The sequence below is a fragment of the Peromyscus californicus genome, unplaced genomic scaffold, assembly GCF_007827085.1.
Source record: "Peromyscus californicus insignis strain IS unplaced genomic scaffold, ASM782708v3 Scaffold_6__1_contigs__length_162567912, whole genome shotgun sequence".
Lineage (NCBI taxonomy): Eukaryota > Metazoa > Chordata > Mammalia > Rodentia > Cricetidae > Peromyscus > Peromyscus californicus.
The window spans coordinates 154,037,840-154,056,994 of NW_026294584.1; the positions used below are offsets into that span (position 1 = coordinate 154,037,840).

At 38.7% G+C, this 19,155-nt stretch overlaps 1 protein-coding gene across 4 annotated transcripts in view; it reads right to left on the reverse strand.

Annotated features, from left to right (window-relative positions):
- LOC128099494 (solute carrier organic anion transporter family member 1A5-like) overlaps window positions 1-19,155 on the reverse strand; it is a 42,572-nt gene that overhangs the window by 5,753 nt on the left and 17,664 nt on the right. For 3 of the 4 annotated variants that reach the window (XM_052721439.1, XM_052721442.1, XM_052721441.1), the window contains 7 exons: window positions 16,641-16,787; window positions 15,784-15,882; window positions 13,113-13,334; window positions 10,670-10,834; window positions 9,338-9,539; window positions 7,943-8,108; window positions 5,433-5,605 (listed from right to left, as the gene is read on the reverse strand). In XM_052721439.1, the coding sequence (XP_052577399.1) occupies window positions 5,433-5,605; window positions 7,943-8,108; window positions 9,338-9,539; window positions 10,670-10,834; window positions 13,113-13,334; window positions 15,784-15,882; window positions 16,641-16,787 (1,174 nt within the window). Of the gene's footprint in view, window positions 1-5,432; window positions 5,606-7,942; window positions 8,109-9,333; window positions 9,540-10,669; window positions 10,835-13,112; window positions 13,335-15,783; window positions 15,883-16,640; window positions 16,788-19,155 lie in introns of all 4 variants that reach the window. The other variant, XM_052721440.1, reaches the window with a different exon arrangement.

Consider the following 19,155-nt stretch of genomic DNA (forward strand, 5'->3'; position numbering starts at 1 on the left):
CCAAATCTCCATTACTTACAAGAACAAGTCTTAAGAACTAGCAACACTTGGTGCCTCTATCTGTCTATAAATCTATGAACTAAAACAAGGGATATACCCCATCTATGTTTATGTGAATATAAAAATATAACATCTTACCATGGAAGATGAATATATAAGAACATGTATCTAGCCTATTCCACCGAATATCAATGGTGGGTAGAAGTAGAGGAAAGGAAGAACCAAGGGCAAGAAATGGAAAGGCAAGGGAGAGAGGTGAGGGGAGAGAGAAATAGGGAAGGGAAGAGAAGAGAAGAGGAGAGGAGAGGAGGGGAGAGGAGAGGCATCAGGAGAGAAGAGGAGGAAAGCGAAGGAGAAGGAATGGTGAAAGGTATTTGGAGAAGCAGGATAAGGGTATAGAAAGGGAATGTGGGCAAGGGAACAAAAATGTACAGTTCCCCATAAGGGAGAAGTGAGAACCTTGGTTCAGTCTATGAGGATAAAATGTTATGAATTACACATCATAGTTAGCTCAACTTTGCTTCTGAATTCCAATGAGACAAGAAAAGGAGTGTTGAACATTTTTCTGATTGCTAGACTGGAAAGAATACTTGTAAAACAAAACAACAACAACAAAAAATTTGCAACTTTGTAATAGGTAGCTGTTCTAGTCATGACTTTGATGCACCGCCCCTAGTGAGGTAGTAGGTAACTGTTACACCTGTCTATGACCTTGAAGAACATGCCTCTGGGGTGTGGCTGCTCAGGAGACTTAAGACCTAGGATGCATGTACACGGTGGGTACTCTCTTCACTCCCTTGTTGTGTTGAATACTGGAACTGACCAGGCAGATCTTGGAAGATCAGTGTGGGACACAGCTTGGCTTTCCCAGACCCTGCCATAAATACCTGTGCTATAATGAGTTACCCCTATTAATTTCCTTGTTCATTAAATAGACTCAGTGGATTTCTTGCCCCACTCAGCGGATATCTAGTGCCCCATGTGGAAGCGTTGGTGGGCCATCCATGGGTTTTTACCCATGCAGATAGCTTCCCACCGATCCCTGCCCACAGGCTCCGTGAGCAGCCTGTGTGATCTGCCACATACTGGCAGCTCAGATCCTTGCTTTCTAACCATGCTCATCCCACTCCCTCTCCCCTCCCTCCCTCCCAAGTTGCATGTCTATGTCCCACGCACCATGACAGACAGACTTGCATCCATTCCCTAATTTGGGCTATTCCATGCGCATGAGAGCTTACATGCTGCCTCCAGTCTGCATCACTTGCCCCCCGTGGCTCATTCGAACTAGCACTAGCTGGAGTTCAAAAACCGCATGCCCCGTTGGGTCCCATACATGCTGCTGAGTACCTAAACAGCTCCCAGAGTAGACAGTTTATGCTGTTGCATTCTTTATTACTCATGGTGCTGACATTTGTTGCATGTGAATGTGAGAGTGAAGGAGTGCACCTCCATGACAGGTTGAGCCCCTGCCCTGCAGCGCTACTGGACTGCCACATGCAGTCTTCCCTGCCGCTCCCACAGGTGCCTGTATGCCCCAGTTGAGTTTGGCATGCTTAACTGCACAGCCAGTTGTGGTGGTGCACACCAGTAGGATTTGTTCAGTAGCTGTTTAAGCCCAATACAGGTCAAGGTCTTCAGAACACACTTCAGGACCTACTTCAGTGCTACTTCTATGACACCTGCTAGCCAAATAGTGCTCAAAACCCATTGCAAGAACTGACACACCAGCTCTCAAGGATTTCATCTAAGGTAAAATTACTTGATAATTTTATACCTTAAACTGATTAATAAACAAGTTAATAAAGATTTTATTCACAAATTTTGAATATTTCTCAAAAAATGGCAGAAAATATCACATCTCAGGAATTTAAAAACTGTCTTGTTTACATTATGAATGAAATTTTACAGGAAATATACGACCTTCCTGGAATGTATACAATGTTCACTATAATGGCAATTAGCATAGTGATTTACATAATATCATTGAAAAATTGGCTTAACAATAACAGCAAAAATGGGACATTAATGGGACTGATACAGGCCTTACAAGGTAGTAACGAAGACTTAAATAAAGGTATTCTTCCTTTGGAATCTGCTAACTTACCACAAGAACTTCAGTCCATTAATAATAACTAGATGACCAGATTTAATTCTATTGATAATAAATATGAATGCATAATGGATAAAGCAATAACTCTTCAGAGCAATTTTAATGCTATTCAGATACTTTATAAGGAGGAAAGATAATTGCTAATTGATAGAATAAAGTCTATGGAATCTTATGTTTCAGAAGAACATAAAAAATTGTACGATCCCATGAAATCTCTAGACTCCTTTACAACAGAGGAGGTTCAAATGCTGCAACAGGCAGCAGTTAATGGATTTCTAGCTCTAGCAGAATCTCTCAGTAAAGATAAATGACATTAATAAGCAAAAGGCAAGGTCATACAAGTCATAAAATCACCAGGTGGCGTTTATAAAATGGCCTATCCTGTCACTTAGGTAGGCCAACCTAAGCAGGCACAGTCCAAATGCTCAGGGGGGTCCCTAAAGTGGGGGACAACAAGATTAGCGGAAAGAACTCTAACTCCCACTAGCAGCCACAAAATAAAATAAAATGGGTGATATGAGGCAGGTAAGGCAGAAGTACTGGGCCATGCCTTAAGCAAACAATGACCTGTGACATGCACAGAGAGTACTCTGGCCAAAGGAAACCTGACCCATAAATTCCAAACCAAAGGTGATAATGTGCAGCCCAGAGCCAACCAAGAAATGCCACAGCAGCTAGAAGCAAAAGCCTGCCAAAAACCATATATATATATATATATATATATATATATATATAAAAACTTCGAAGGAGAGATTGCTTGAAAAGCTCCTGGAGTCTGTGTCATTGACTCTGTGCCTACTCACCCCCTCCCCCAGGTATCAGAGACAGCAAGACTCCAGCTACAGAGTCAGCAACAATTATGGATATTTGTAATTGTTTAGGGTGGTTGGTTACAAGTTGGTATTGGCAATGGTCAAGAAAAAGCTGAATAAAGGAGTTTAGATTCAGGTTTCTTGTTTTCTAAAGGAAAGAAAGAGGATATAGATATGATAGGACAAATTATTGAATCTACTCTGAAAAGAAAACAAGTGGGATATAGGTATGATAAGATAAAAAGATAGATTATTAAATGTACTTTTTAAAAGCAACTACTTGTTTTAAATATTTTACATTGATATGGATCTTTGTATATTGATACAAAGTTCAGATTAATTTTGTTAGAACATACTGTACATATATTTTTAACCTTGTTCAAGGTATTGTACCTATACAACTCTATTTAACAATGTAATGCAAATTTCCAGTCCTTGAAAGTTATTATTACAAACTAATTAGGATATAAAGAAATGGAAGTTAGTAGTTAGTCATTACAATCAATCTTGTAGTCATGTTAGGTATGTTTTCAAGGTCAAACAGAGATATATTTTAGATAAGCAGGTTGTCTTCAAACACTTCAGAGATCTACAGAATATGACATTTAAGATGTTTTAATAATATAGGTTCTTTGTTATTTTTTTTATGACAATGAGATATGTCTGCTCTACGCAGCACCAATCTATTTCAGAGAAGATGATGGGCATAGAAGAAAGTCTATATGGAGTTTACTATCTTGGTGAAAAAGTTAGCCACTGGGCAAGAAAAGGCCCTTACCTCAACTGCTGACAGTATGCTGCCCAAATGGGAGAAGCAGGATACAAGAAAGGACTGTTGAACTTCATGAAGACAAAGTAGGACAGCCCTTCAGAAAATCCTGTTTCACAGATAAGTCTGTCAGATATGCTACGCCTGTAGGCTGAAGATGGATGCCCCAATATTACAGACAAACCTTGGGTGACTGTCCAGGTAGCCAGCTGTTTCCGTCATTTCTTGCGTTTTTTGGAAGTTGCTTGCTTGCACTTCCTCATTATTCAAGTAATATTATTTCCTACTCCAGTCTCTGATAGAGTTGAATACTTTATAGTTACAGTATAGTTTTCCTTGTTACCAGATTCAGAAAAGAGATTCACCAAAAAGGTGCAAAATATATAAGGTTGAGAGACATTAAAAGATAATTTTGGTAATGAAAGTTAAAATAGGAATTGAATTAGGTACAAACTTTTGGACTCACCAAGATAGAATAAATATGGAATATTTTCTCTGACTTTGTCAATTGTTAATGGACTAGACATTGTTGATGTATTTACTGCCTGTATATATTGTATATGGTTATTGTACTTATTGTATATAGTTTTTATTATATTAGTTATAATTTTTATTTTAGACAATAAAGGGGAAATGTGGTGATATTTTCTTTGTGTTCTAAGCTTGCCTGAAGGTCAGAGTACAGAGCTAAGCCACTATTTATCCATCGAGGCCAGGCAGTGGTGGCACACACCTTTAATCCCAGCATTGAGGAGGAGGAAGCAGGAAGATCAGGAGTTTAAGGCCATCCTGGACTACACAAGATTTAATCTGTCTAAAAGAGAGCAGAGCTAAGTGGTGGTGGTAACTCACACCTTTAATTCCGTCACTAGGGAGGTGGAGACAGGAATATAAGGCAGGTAGAGACAGACTCTCAGCTCCCTTTCAGGATGAGGATTTCATAGATTTAAGAACTACTGGCTGGCTGTTCTGCTTCTCTGATCATTCCAATTTCACCCTGATATCTGACTCCAGATTTTTATTAATAAGACCAATTAGGATTCATGCTACACATAAGGGGAGAAGATAGAAAAAGACAGGAAGAAAAGTTCCAGAAAACTTTAAATTACTGTTAAATTTAGCAATGCTCAGTATAAGAGTCTTGATAAAGGTATCTCAGATCATTGAAGTTCTGGGAACCATGATTTCAAGGGCCTTTCTTGGGAAAAGGAATTTTAATAAGAGACCAAAAAAAAAATCTAAATGGCATTGGTGGGATGCTCTTTGTGTAAAAGTGCTTAACACAAAGTCTATATGACCCAAGCTTAATTCCCAGAACCCAGGAACATATGTAAGAGAAAATAAAATTTAAAAAGCCCAATTCAGTGGCATGCATCTATAATCCCAGCATTCCAATAGTGAAATAGGAAAAAACAGAATTGTTTGGGAGCTTGAAGGATAGTTGTGCTGAAATACACAGCCAGTGTGGCAGCAGAAATAAGAGAGACCCTGCCTCAAAAACAAGGGAAACAGAGAGAACTGATTCCCCAACATTGTCTTCTGATCTTCCTGTGTTCTTAGTAGCACACAGGAACCCACACCACACCACAGGCACACACACACACACACACACACACACACACACACACACACACACACACGCACATGCACACGCACACGCACACACACACACACATGTATACTCACATATGCACACACTAAGAAGGAAAGAGAGAAAGGTAAATGAATGAATTACTTATACCTCAGAAGAACCATATACCCAGGTATGGCTGCTAGCGAGTAGATGAAACAGCAAATTACTAACACGATGAAAAAGTACTGCAGCTTGATAGTACATTCAGGGCCTTTTTCACACAGCCCAAGGACGGCAGATGAGTTTCCTGAAGACTGAATGCAGCTGCAATTTTGAAACACCTGTCAACAAAAGTGTCTGTTTAAGGAAGAATAATATTGGACATAAATCTTCAGTATTTTCTACACAGCCAGTTAGTCAAAATAGAGAGTGTTGGGGCCAATAATATGACTCCAAGGAAGAGCACTCATCTAGCATGAATGACGACCAAGTTGGAATACAAATATCATAAATTCTAAATACTAAGAGAGTAAGGTGGAGTTTCTTTTTCCCCTTTATTTCCATCTCTTTTTTTTAGTACCTCAGAATTCTATCATAAAATATAAAGGGGGAGATTTTCTAAAAATTAGTGGTTTTATTCCTAAATACTTGAAGTGAATTTGCAAAAATTTAATTATACTGAATGCACACTTAATTTTTGTATTTATTTGCTTGTTTGTTTCTTCTTGCATGTGTGTGTGCATATGTGTACATTTATGTGTGTGTGTGCCTATATATGTGTGTGTCTATGGGTGGACATAAGTATGCCATGGCATACATTTAGAAGTCAGGGGATAAGTTATGGGAGTTAGTTCTCTTTGTAGCAGGAATCTTAAATGGTCTTATTAATAAAAACAAACCTGGAGCCAGATATAGGGGTGGATGCTGGAAGATCAGAGAAGCAGAACAGGTCACAGCTTTCTCACCTGGCCAACTTCTCAGCTGATCCTATTTCCTCAGACTGGAAGCCTCTGTGTCCTCACCCAAATAGATCTCAGCTGAACTGCTTCTCCAAAGCCTGAAGCTTAACCAGCCAGTTCCTGGTTTTCATGCCTTATATTCCTTTCTGCTTTCTGCCATCACTTCCTGGGATTAAGGGCTTACTTCGCAGGATTAAAGGCATGAGTCACCATGCCTGACTGTTTCCAGTGTGGCCTTGAACTCACAGAGATCCGGATGGATCTCTGCCTCCAGAAGACTAGAATTAAAGGTGTGAGTGCCACCATTTTCTGACCTCTATGTCTGTCTAGTGGCTGTTCTGTTCTCTGACTCCAGATACATTTATTAGAGTGCACAATATTTTGGGGAACACAATACCACCACATCTCTTCTTCTCTCATGTGGGTCTCTAGGATTTGGTTCTAGTAGTAATATTTGGTGACAAACATCTTTACCCACTGAGCCAAATTTCTAGCCTGCACATAATTTTAAAAAATTAAATGAATACTGCTTTGTTTTGTTTTTACCCTCATAATAAGTACTAAAACAGCATGTGTTGCAGAATGCTGATGGAATAGTTAGGTGCTTACTAATAGTCATGTCCCCTAGAAAATGAGTTTATTTTAACAATAAAATAAAACAAGTCAAATCTTGTTTGAATTGTTATGTTTCTGAGTATGAATAAGAATCAAAATTTATATCTCATTTTGATTACCAACAAACTCTGTATTATAACATGTTTAAGGCAAGGAAAATGCTTAACTATTTGTTGCTAAACTATCATGAGGAGATGGCACAGTCTATAAAGTCCTGCACGAGCATGAGGACCCCAGTTCAGGTCCCAGCACACATGAGAAAGATGCACGTGTGGAGGATGTGCTCGCAACACTGGTGCTCTGAAGATGGGAGCAGTGACTCCCTGGGGATCACTTGCCAGGCAGCCTAACAGAATCAGCAAATTCCAGGCCATGAGGTTCTGTCTCAAAATCCCAAAGTGGGTGGGATCTGAGAGTCAAGAGCCGAGGTTGTCTTCTGACCTCCATTATGCACATGCACCTGCATACACACATGCACATTCACCCATAATAAATGAATAAATAATGGAAAGGAGCTCACAATATGAAAAGATAAGTTTTCAGCCTGCCTCAACTATACAGCTAGTTGGAGGTCAGCCTGGGTTTCATGAGATCCTATCACAGAAAGGCCAGATATTTTAGAGTTTTAATTTTAACATTTATTTATGTATATGCTTCTCTGTCTGTGTGCATTCAAACATGTGCATGTGGGGTGCCTGAGGAAGGCAGAAGAGAGTGTTAGATGGCCTGGAACTGGAGTTGGGAGATGCTCCATGTTGGTGTTCAGAACCAAACAGTTCTACTGAAAGACTAGCTAGTGCCCTTAATAGCTAAGCTAGCTCTCCAACTCATGCTGAGAATTTTAACTCCATTAACTTGATAATAATCTCAACTGCTTTGAAATTACAAAATAATTCTTAGACTCTGTCAAGGTTTTACACAATATCTAGGAACTGCAAGGTCAAATATAATGCATATACAAAATAAAGTGAGTGGTCCACAAAAATATATTAATTTATTTTAAGCATGCACTAATTTTTGCTTTTTAGCAGATATAGGCTTAGATCATAGCACATATTAGTGCGGCCCAGAAAACATCAGCTCAGATCACTGAAAGGGTTTTACCATGTTGACTCCTGTTCCAACAGACTTCTCACAGCCTGCAATGCAGGCTGACATGTATGCTAGGCCATTGTCTCCACACACTGGATCCCACGTTTTAGTTAAGCAGTTACACCTTGTGTTGCAGTCAGCAAGGACCTTATTCTCTACATACAAAGGCTGCTGGATTCTGAAATGATTTTAAACAATGTTAGGGATACTGAAAAGCTACCCAAGCACCACTTTATTTTCTTCTCTTCTCTTCATCTCATCATACACACACACACACACACACACACACACACACACACACACACACACACACATACATACATATATATATACACATACAAAGAGAGACAGAGACAGAGAGAGAAACATTTCAGAAATCATCCAAATATCAATGTGTGGTCTCTGTACTATGCTTTGGGCACACAAGTTATCTGCTCTGGTGGTCACATAACTGCTTTTTCAATTACTTCAGAAACAAACATTAAGTGACTATCACATAGAAAAATACTGTGATGGTAGAGCTAAAAGTGAAGATGGTAATCTCTCGTTGATCTACATGATGGGAAATAATGAAAGCGGGCCAGGAACAAAATCTGCATTTCCATTGCTAAGATAGATGCTTCATTTAGCCTAGAAAACAGAGTGGTTTACATAACCAGACATGCTATTCTGAGATTTACTGTACCAAGGACAAGCTTTAAATGGGTTCTGGGGATCTGAACTCAGGTCCTTGTACCTGATCAGCAAACACCTTACCACTGAGTCATTTCCCTAGGACTTCTAAAGGACCTTCCATGTATATGTTTTATTTTATTTTAACTGATTGGATGATTCTGTAACTGTGCCTTAAACTAAGTTTTAAATTTTACATGGTAATACAGAGTATGACCAGGCAACTCTTAAAATACAAAGTCTAATACTACAGAGTATATGAGATGTAACTATCCTGGTGAGATAAAGGTATATATATATATATATATATATATATATATATATATATATATATATACACATTTATTGACTTACTGTATACTAAATTCAACTATGCTTAATTTGTGCCCATTTTAGAAACCTATGAAAGTTTGTTGGCCTGTATAGCTACCTTCTAAAGCTATCTGAAATATAAAATAAATAGATAATTTAAGCTACAAAGTTCTAGGCTATTTTCTTTATTATACATTAAATCAGACCACCGATATGTACAGAGTCATAAATTTACTTTCTGGTGGTCCTCAGGACTCCACATCTTGTGTGAGCTGGTATTGGATAGGTAGGTGGAAAAAAAATACAAGATAACCATAGATGACTGCCGTTAGTTGTAATAAATGATCTGGTCATACACAACACTTGAAGAAAATGGAATAGCAATTGTAAAAATATTATGATTCTCCTTAGGTAATAACATACCGTTCATGTTCATAAGATGCAGTTAAGCCAGCAACTGGGAAATTGTCACAGGTCCACATAAAGTTTAAGGAAAATAAAAGGTACTCAGTCAAGGATAGGCAGAATGCTATGTATGCAGCTTTCTTGACAGTAATCTTGAACTTTTTCATAATCAAGCCACCAATTAAATATCCAATGCATATTGGAGGTAAGCTATAAAGACCTATAAATGCAAATTAAATAGTATTTATAAAGACAGAAGAAAAATAATTATGTTATCAACTTTTTAAATACATTTTACTTAAGTTATTTAGCTCTAATATACATTGAGCCTAACCCCTACTCACTCACATATTTCAATTGCCCTGTAATGTCACTGTAAAAGGACAATTGGCATTAGTTAATTATTTGAAGCAAGCTATAAACACCTTATAACCACCACACACACACATTAGATATCCATGTACTGCTTTCCACTATATTTATTGTAAATTTGACTCAGTCCCAGGTAATTTTGAAGGTCACTGCTGAATCCATGCTTATCAAATGAAGCACATTCTGGGCATTGTTTATGTTGCCCCCAAATTCTTCCTTCTTGACTGTACTTCCCCAGCCAAAAAAATCAAAGTAAAAAAAGAAAAGGGAAGAGAAAATCCTAGCTAGGTTGCACCCATCCAACACCAGCCCCAGACTTGGAAGAATTTATCCATCCTTTATAGCTCCATGTTATTGCATTTAATTTTATAAATCTGAGGGTAGGGGCTAGGATTTGGACTTTCAGAGAACTCTAGATAATGTGGATGCTGGCAGCCTATGATTGTCAGTTTTCAAGAGTAAATGAACCAAGGAAAAATCCAAAGTTGGGTAGGATCCTGGGTTTTGTGATCTAACAAGAAAAGCAGAGTGTGGCTGCACCGACTCCTCAGATCACCAAGGGTTCAAGCAAATGAATTAGGAATAATTAGTAAGGCAAGAATTGAAGCCCAGAAGTAAAATTTGGAAGTAAGATACAGAATCCCAGTGAGATAACTCTGCATTCCTCTTTGAATTAACATATTGCCTATCTGAAAAGTGATTGTTATGAACATCACCAAATATTTCTATAACAATGATGACTTTCATTCTGGTTGGAGAGAGAACAGAGAGGGTATTTCTGGCCTCTTCCTTTCCCTATCCATTCTTGATTTCCCTGGAGACTAGAAAGAAGAAATTTACAAATATGCTAACAGATTTCAATTTCCTTGTAATTTCCTAGTCAGATTATCATACTGTTTAGTAAGTCCTTGGGGATACTGTTTATCATGTCCTTGTGGAAGGGAGAGGTGCTACTAAAGAAATAATGAGACTTCATACCTATGAGAAAGATTATCTCTGCAGTTGATTTTCCATACTGCTGTTCCAGGTATTTAGGCATGAAGGTAAATGAAATGATAAATGTATTGACCTGGAGCACACTTATAAGGCTGAAAAGAATGTAAATTGGATTGCAGAAGAGGCTCTTCATGAAAGGCAAGAAATCTGAAACAAGAGAGTGTTGAGACAATCAATATAACCTGGCATTTTGTGTCCAGTGTTCTGAAATCTCACAGATTCTGGGTGTAACACAAACGCATTTGATAAATCTTTACCCCTTGGGGCTAATGTCCTATATCATTGTTTAAGTAGCTTCTGGAAGTTAGTGATACAACTGGCTATATAAGAATCAGAACCCAATTGCCATCAAGCAAAACTATAAGGAGTTGGAACCACATCCATGACCACACAATTTCATTTCTTTTTCTCCTTTCCTTCTATTAATATCCTATATTCACTACAGAGTGACTAGTCTGTTCTCTGGATTCTGCAAAAGACTCTCTTTGATGAAATTTAAGTTCAGACACTGATGTTATCACTCCTTTGTACAAGAACAGACAAGCTAAAAACTTAGGAAGGTTCCAGGAATCATGCTGCGGCTCAGCCAACCACAGTATCACCACAGCACTTCACAACAGAACATTAGAAGCACATAGTGGTATTTTTAAACATCTCAACACAAAGATCTCACTGTGAGGAATGATGACTCATTTGGTGTTTAACAACCACCTTCTGACTAACTTAACCAGAATATCTCCCTGTTTAAAAAACCGAGAGTTAAGTTTGTAGCGCATTTCTAGTAAATGATTAGATCTCACAGAAGATAATGAACTTCACACTTAATTGTTACTTTGCTTTCCCCTGTCTTTATGTTTTCTGGCTTGATTTTCTAATTTTATACTATCCTTAATAAATTGTCTACATTTTTGTCTACAAGTATCAAGAAGAAATCATTTAGAAGTATAGTTAGAGCAAGTTAATAAAAAGAAGTAAAACTCTAGTGGCCAAATCCATCTTTAGGAATGAGAGGGTTGCAGTGGAATTCCCAGGAGCTTTTGAACTCACCCATATTTGCTGACATCTCTGTTCTCTTAAACGAATCTCCACAATTCACATTGATTTTATTTATGTCTTATACTATGCTAAGCTCTTTCTTAGTTTTGAAAATCAGGTTGACCTGGCAGACCACACAGTCTCACATAACAATCAGTGTTAGCCCCTTTCAAGAGAATCATTAACATGATCATGAGTCTAAGAATGTTCAAGCCTCTGAACTGGTTCCCAGTGGACTGGCTCCCAGTGTGACTGGCTCCCCAGCTATGGTCAATAATGTTTTAGGGAGATGTGTGATTATTCAGTGTGCAATGGTGTTGGAGGTTATGAGTGGAGGAAGAAATAGAGATATCATCAATAAAGTACTCCCCACAGTAGTCTGTACCAGAACAGCACAGAAACCCGAAAATATGATTTGCTGTTACACTTATTTTACATGTAAAGAAATAGCCCCTTCCTATCCTCCAAGTATACACTTTAAGAATTCCAGAGCTCCCTTGGTGGTACACGCCTTTAATCCCAGCACTCGGGAGGCATAGGCAGGTGGATCTCTGTGAGTTCAAGGCCAGCCTGGTCTACAGAGCAAGATGCAGGATAGGCACCAAAACTACACAGAGAAACCCTGTCTCAAAAAGCCAAAAAAAAAAAAAAAGAAAAGAAAAGAAAAGTAAAAAGAAAAGAAAAGAAAGAAATAATTCCAGAGCTCAAGCCACATCCCCTTTGCCCTAACTCAAATCTCCTGAGAATACTACAGGGGTCACCACACACACAACAGTAAAATTAGTGCCAAGGTTTAAGAACGGGCAGTCTTGAATACTCAGCTTCCCACCTTAGTCTCTCACAGAAGCGTTACTACTCTGCATCTTAGGTTAATAACATTCCTGCTTGTTTCACAACAGTCTGTTTCTTAGGGAACAGTTCTCCTGGAAACTACCACACACCTTCAAACATAGAGGATTATGTTACCTCTTATGTTTTCTCTTCCAGCCTTAACTTCGAGATGCTCATTGCTAAACTGATATTTTTATTATCAAACTACACTGTTGCCTTAGTGCGGATATTTCTCTCCCATTATCTTTAGCTTGAATTTCTGGTTATTCATGTTTTTTTAACTTGAACTAATATTTTGTATAAAATAGGCTTTTCAAAACAGATGAGGAAATTATATTTGGTTATTGAGTGTCCAGATTGACTTGAACTTTTCATAAAGTCTAATCAAAGATAAGCTGGTTACAAATTGCATCAATTGCTCCCAAGTAGTAACTTTGGAAGGAGTTTAACACATCTGAGTAGGGACCATTAGTATCTTAACTCAGCACAGCATGACAAACACTCCACTAACTGCAGACCCATCTAAACCAAATACAGGGTTTAAAGTTTTCCTGTTTGCCTTTAGTGATTCCACGTTTTTCCTTCTTGGTTTTTCCTCGATGTTTCTCTTCTCTGTCACTTTTAGTCACATCCACATTAACCTTTAGTCTTTCCTTTGGGAGTGTTTTAGGGAAAAAGAAAAAGGGAATGCTGGTCAGGACATTCACTCCTGCACAGATCAAAAAGCCAATCCACCAAGCACCGACCCAGCGTGTGTCAGTGGGAGTTATGGTCAGGTCATCTGTGGAGAAATACAGACATTTTATTAGCTTGCACCATTCTTTCCTATGTAAACTGCAGAAAATTATTAAGGATCCTAATCCATCTAAACACAAAATTTATATATTATTGTAAACTATTCCCTTGTTTGTTCTTGTTTGGGCTGTATACTGTGGTCCCTGCCTCTACTTCCTAAATGCTGGGATTACAGGTATCTGCCACCCTGCTGGGAGAATTCAGACCTTTAGAGAAAATGTCTGAGGTTGATCAATTGGGTGAAATTAAAATTAACTAAGAAGAATAGGTTCTGGATTACTACATGGCATAATAGTTAAAGCTCCATTTTAAAAAGACAGAAAAAGGATTTGAGACATATTTAAGGAACTGGGCTTAACCTGATGTAGTCATAACTCAAAACATCACAGTGGGTGAGGAAGGGGACTGGAGAGACAGCTCAGTGGCTAAGAGTTATTGCTGCTCTTGCAGAGGTCCTGAGTTCTCTTCCCTGCACCCCCATAGAAACTACTACTGTCTGCAACCCTGACTTTTAGAACATCTGAAATCCTCTTCTGACCTCAGCAGGCACTTACACACAATGTATACACACACAGAGACATACACTTATACATGAATTAAGATAATAAAACATCACATGGTACCCAATTATTTTTTTGTTTTGTGTATTCATTAAGAAAAGTAACTAATTTGACCTAGCGGTATGTGTTGATATATTGCCAGTGGCCATGTCAGAGGGGCTGTAGACAGGAATGGATCTTATAGAATATAGCCCAGAGGATGACAAAGCTACTTGTGTGCATCCTGGAGAGGCAGAGCCACTGGAGGACTGTCTCCAGAATGCCCCTTGCTTCTGCCATGTTTCCTTCTGCTTGCTGCTGCCATGTTCCTGTTGTATGTGGCATGGTGTGATTACTATGTGAAGGGATCCCACTGTATCTAGTATAGTGTGATTGTTTCTTGGGAAAATCCCACTCCTCACTGGGTAATTTACTTGTAGATCATAATGAAGATGATTTTTCTAAGAGCAATGATGCTTAGTTGAGTCAATGATTTAATTGGACTTTCTGAGCTTAAAAGATACAGGTGGTTAGGACAGTTAGTAAAGATGATTAGGGACATGATTTATGTTACTCTGCTAATTGCTCCAATAAGAGATACTAAAAAGGCAAATATAGGCGAAAAGTCACCTTCCCTAAATATGAGATTTACAGAGGATAGAACAAGGACGTTTCATGTATTATAGAGCCATGATTTCTAACTGTGAAAAAACAGGCTGATGATTAAAGAATTATATCCTTACACCCAATGTTAGGCCTGAGTTCCATGGTCATGTAACTTACATAATTAGGCACAGGCCCCAGTATGTGAAAAAACAAAATTGTGAAAGGAAATTAAATGACCCTATTATGTATAAAGAAAAATAAATGCTTAGCTGACCACTTATTTAAAGTTTCTCAGGAATATAATTGTGCTATGCTGAAACTGCGAACAGCTCCCTGCCAGTACAAAAGGAACTGGCTGAATTATACTTAGCTTGCTTACAACTTTGTTAATCAGTAATAAAAGAGTCATGGCTTTAGGATAAAGATGTTATGGTGGGAAAATTAATACAAAGGAAAATGTTTAACTGCTTGTGGGCTTCTAAGGAAAACATGTAACTTGTGATCTTAATGCCATTTCTTCTTTTAAAATCTGTAAAGATTTTAATTTCTTCTTGGAAAATACATATGTTTGTGAGGTAATCTTTTCTTGCACAGATATCTTTTTATTAGGAGGGATAAGAGGACTAAGAAAAAATAGGAGATAGGAGAAGGAAAGATGTAGAAGGAAAAACATCAGGAAGGAACAGAAGCGAACTGCCAGGGAAGAAGCAAATGGATAACACCAGCAAAGATGCAGAAGGAAAACAGCTCGGAAGAGGAAGTGAAAAACAACAGCATAAATGAACATAACAGAAAAGGACAGAGTAAGAACAGTCAGCAGACAGAAAAATAAAATGAGGAATTAAGCTTGGGCCCTCAGAGCCCATCTGTCCAGTAGTTCATCCACTCTGTCTCCTCTCCAGTTTCTCTGGCCTGCTGGGGGATGGGCCCCTTGGCAGCAATATATTTTCCAGCAGTGAATGAGTATTTCTATCTGTCATGTAAAACTTTTTAACTGGTGCTTATCACATAACAGAAAGATCTGTTTCATTTTCCCCGGTGACTGCCTCCTTGAGAAAAACCTGTGTGAGTAAATCTTTGAGACCAAAGGTGTGGCTGAACTGTGCTGGGAGAATGGTGAATTTTTGATCAGAAGGTGACATTTTATCCTTACTTCTGCTCCTCTTAGGTCTGTAAACTATAAGTGGTGATAGTATGCCTAAACGATAATTAAAGGAGGCAGTGGTGTAACAATCTGGAGCATTCTCCTACACTCTGGAGACTGGACTGTATAAATAAAATGTATTTTACCTGTATCCACAGACCCAGTGTCTACATAAATGGTTGCACAGAAGGATGCCAATAAAAGTCCAATCAAAGGGCCAACAATCTTTCCTGTTTCTAAAATTCCTAGAAGTAAACAAAGATAGGAAGTTACACAAGCACACAAAGATTTGCTTGCACAAAAAAAGCCTTTAGATTGAATTGTTTTTAGTCTTAGAGTTCTTTTCTATCCTTTGCAGAGCTGGGTATCAATTTCAGTAGGCTAGGCAAGTGCTCTATAACTGAGCTACACCCCACTACCTCAGATATTCTTATATATTCAACATATAACAAATTAAGCTTGTTACGTATATTATATGTACATATATGTTATGTGTACATATGTGTCGCATGTACATACATTTGCTTCTATAAATACTGAGAAAGAATTTCCCATTGTTTCAATATGGAATAACCCCCAGAAGTTCATGTATTACAGACTTGTTTCCCAGGGGATACCACTGGAGTCTGAATGAACCCTTCTGATGCAGGGCATGGTGGTGGGTATTCAGGTCATCTGGAGTAGAACCATAGCCCCTTCGGCATTCTGCTTTGCTTCCCAGTCATAAGATGAATGGTTTCACTCCACCCATCCTTCCACCATAATGAGCTGCCTCATGACAGGCCTCCAAACCACACAGCCCAGTGACATAGACCAAAACCTCCAAAGCAGCTTGTCTGGAGCTACCATTTAATTCCCCCATTGAACAATCTTGTAACCAATGGTTCCATACCACTCTGCTTACCGTTCTGGAAACCACAATGTGTCCAAATCAATAACTAATTTCTACACTCTCAGAACTTGCTATGCTAGTAATTATGCCAAGTCTGATTTTCAAACTTACCAATATATAAAGGGGAGTTTTCAGATTTGGCAAAATCTTCTATATAGGAAATACCCAAGGGCATGATTGGTGTTTCACCAATTCCACGGATAAAATTTCCTATCATTACATATATCCACATTAAGGATTTAATTTCTTTTACACACTCTACATTAAAACAAGAGAAAATTGAATGAGCATTTTGACAATCGTTACTGACACTTAATTCAAAATTTTCTTTAAGTGTTTCTGGGTCACAAACCCATGATGACCATCAAGTGACTTACATAACTATGCTGGCTGTGAATCTGTGAATCATCCCTACTGTGTATTTGAAAGAATAATTAGCAATGGAGTGTAAGTGCTGTGGTGAAGCCAATTACCACTTGGGTGGAAGAGAAGATGCTATAGATAGACACCTCTTCAGTGTGACAATACATTGGTTGTGAGAATTTACACCATAGAAATAGGCAAAAAGTAAAAACTAGGACTTTACCCTCACCTCCAGGGACTCAGTTTTCCATCAACCAGTGAACCCAGTTAGTTAATATGTGTACCACCTCACTCCTCTATAACTCTGAGGAAGGAAAAGGAAAAAGGAGCATGCACATATGTACATGTGTCTCTGACAATTCATGCTGTACTGACACAACACAGAGAAGATTAATGGAAGTTTGAATTCCTGACAGCTTCAATTACTTTGTAGAAACTAAATCTTTAACTGAATAGTACAAAATAGTAAACATACACTTTTTCTATAGATTCCATCTTTTACTATCAACCAGCAGATTGAATAGCAGATAATCAGAGGAATAACACAAAGTAGGCCAAATGGACTTGAAAGGCAAAAGGAGGCATCTTTGAAGGTTTGTGTGCACCTCCCAAGTTTGTTCTAAGCTAAATGAACTTCCACTCCCTAGGGAAGCTTGATATTGTGTTACCAGGGAAGTTAAGGACAATGTACCCTGAACTCTGGACTGGACAGGGGTTGCTCATAAATGTCCTAAGCACGACTAGGTCATGAGGTCTAATTCTTATTTACTCCTGGTTAAAGCAAACCCAGTTTCCATCTCTAGGAATTCAGTTTCTTATCTTCCATCAACATGATGATTTCTGTCTACAGATCACAGGGAGACACTCAAACCTCTTCTAAGGTAGAACTGAACATATCAGACACTGGGAAGAATCAAACCCTTTGCTGGTATTCTGCACATGGGGAGATTTTAACTTATCCACCAAAATGCAAGGAGCACAAGGGGTGGCTTTTCAAAGGTCAGTTCAGGAGGTGAGAACAGGCTAGTATTGAGGCCACTGTTTCTGGTTGCTTTGCTTAGAGGGTGTCTGTGGCTCAGAGCTTCAGAGATGGCTGCTCTTTGACTCTCAAGTTACTTTGATCTTCACTGACTCCCTAAGAATAGTGACAGTCCAAGTCTTGGAGATTGCTATAATTTCTTTGGCATGGATCTTGCATAAGATGGAGATGTTCTGGCTTGAGGTGATTCTGCTGAGACAATTCCAAACTATAAGTTCAGGAAATGTGTTGGGCTGTTAGCATATGTGGCTTTAAAAATACTTTTAAAAATATGTATGCAAATGTGTGTACCTTCATGTGCATATGTGCACCTTATGTGTCCAGTTGCCCAAGAGGGCCAGAAGAGGGCACCCAACTCCCCAGAACTGGAATGACAGGGGGTTGTGAGCAACCTGATGTCAGTGCTGGGAACCAATCAGGCCCTCTGTAAGAATGTTGTGGTGCTCTGAATGGAAATATCCCCCAGAGGTTCCAATATTAAATAGTTAGCCTCCAGGTGATGGTGCTATTTGGAGAGGTGGAGGAAGACTGTCACTGGAGATGAGCTTCAAGAGCTTGAAGCCTCACTCTACTTCCAGTTTGCTCTCTCTGCCTCATGCTTATAGTTGAGATGTGAGCTCCTAATTTCCTGCTCCTCCTGCCATCCTCCCCAGCATGATTGATCCTCACTCCTCTAGAACAGCCATCGCAACCTGTGGGTCACATCTCTTTTGGGGGTCATATGACCCTTTCACAGGGGACACCTAAGACCATCTGAAAACATAGATATACATTATGATACATAACAGTAGCAAAATTACAGCTATGAAGGAGCAACAAAAACAATTTTATGATTGATGGTCACCACAATATGAGGAACTGTATTAAAGGGTTCCAGCATTAGGAAGATTGAGAATCATTGCTCTAGAATCATAAGCACAAATATATTATTTTGTGTATAAGTTCCCATGGCCATGGTATTATATTAAAAGAAAAGTAATGAATATATGCAATAAGTAATTTTTACACACTCACAGCTGTGTCTGTGAGTTCATGTACAGAGCTCTACAAGTCCCCATGGCTCTGATCCAATCATTGACTTGATTTGTTCATGGAGTCATATTATCTGTTGATAGAGTTATAAGACTGGCAGTGTTGAGAAGTACTGAAAGGTAGGAGGTGGGCCTAATTGGAGCAAGTGGGACGTGGGGGTGGCACGTCCAGAGGAGCTATATCTTACCACTT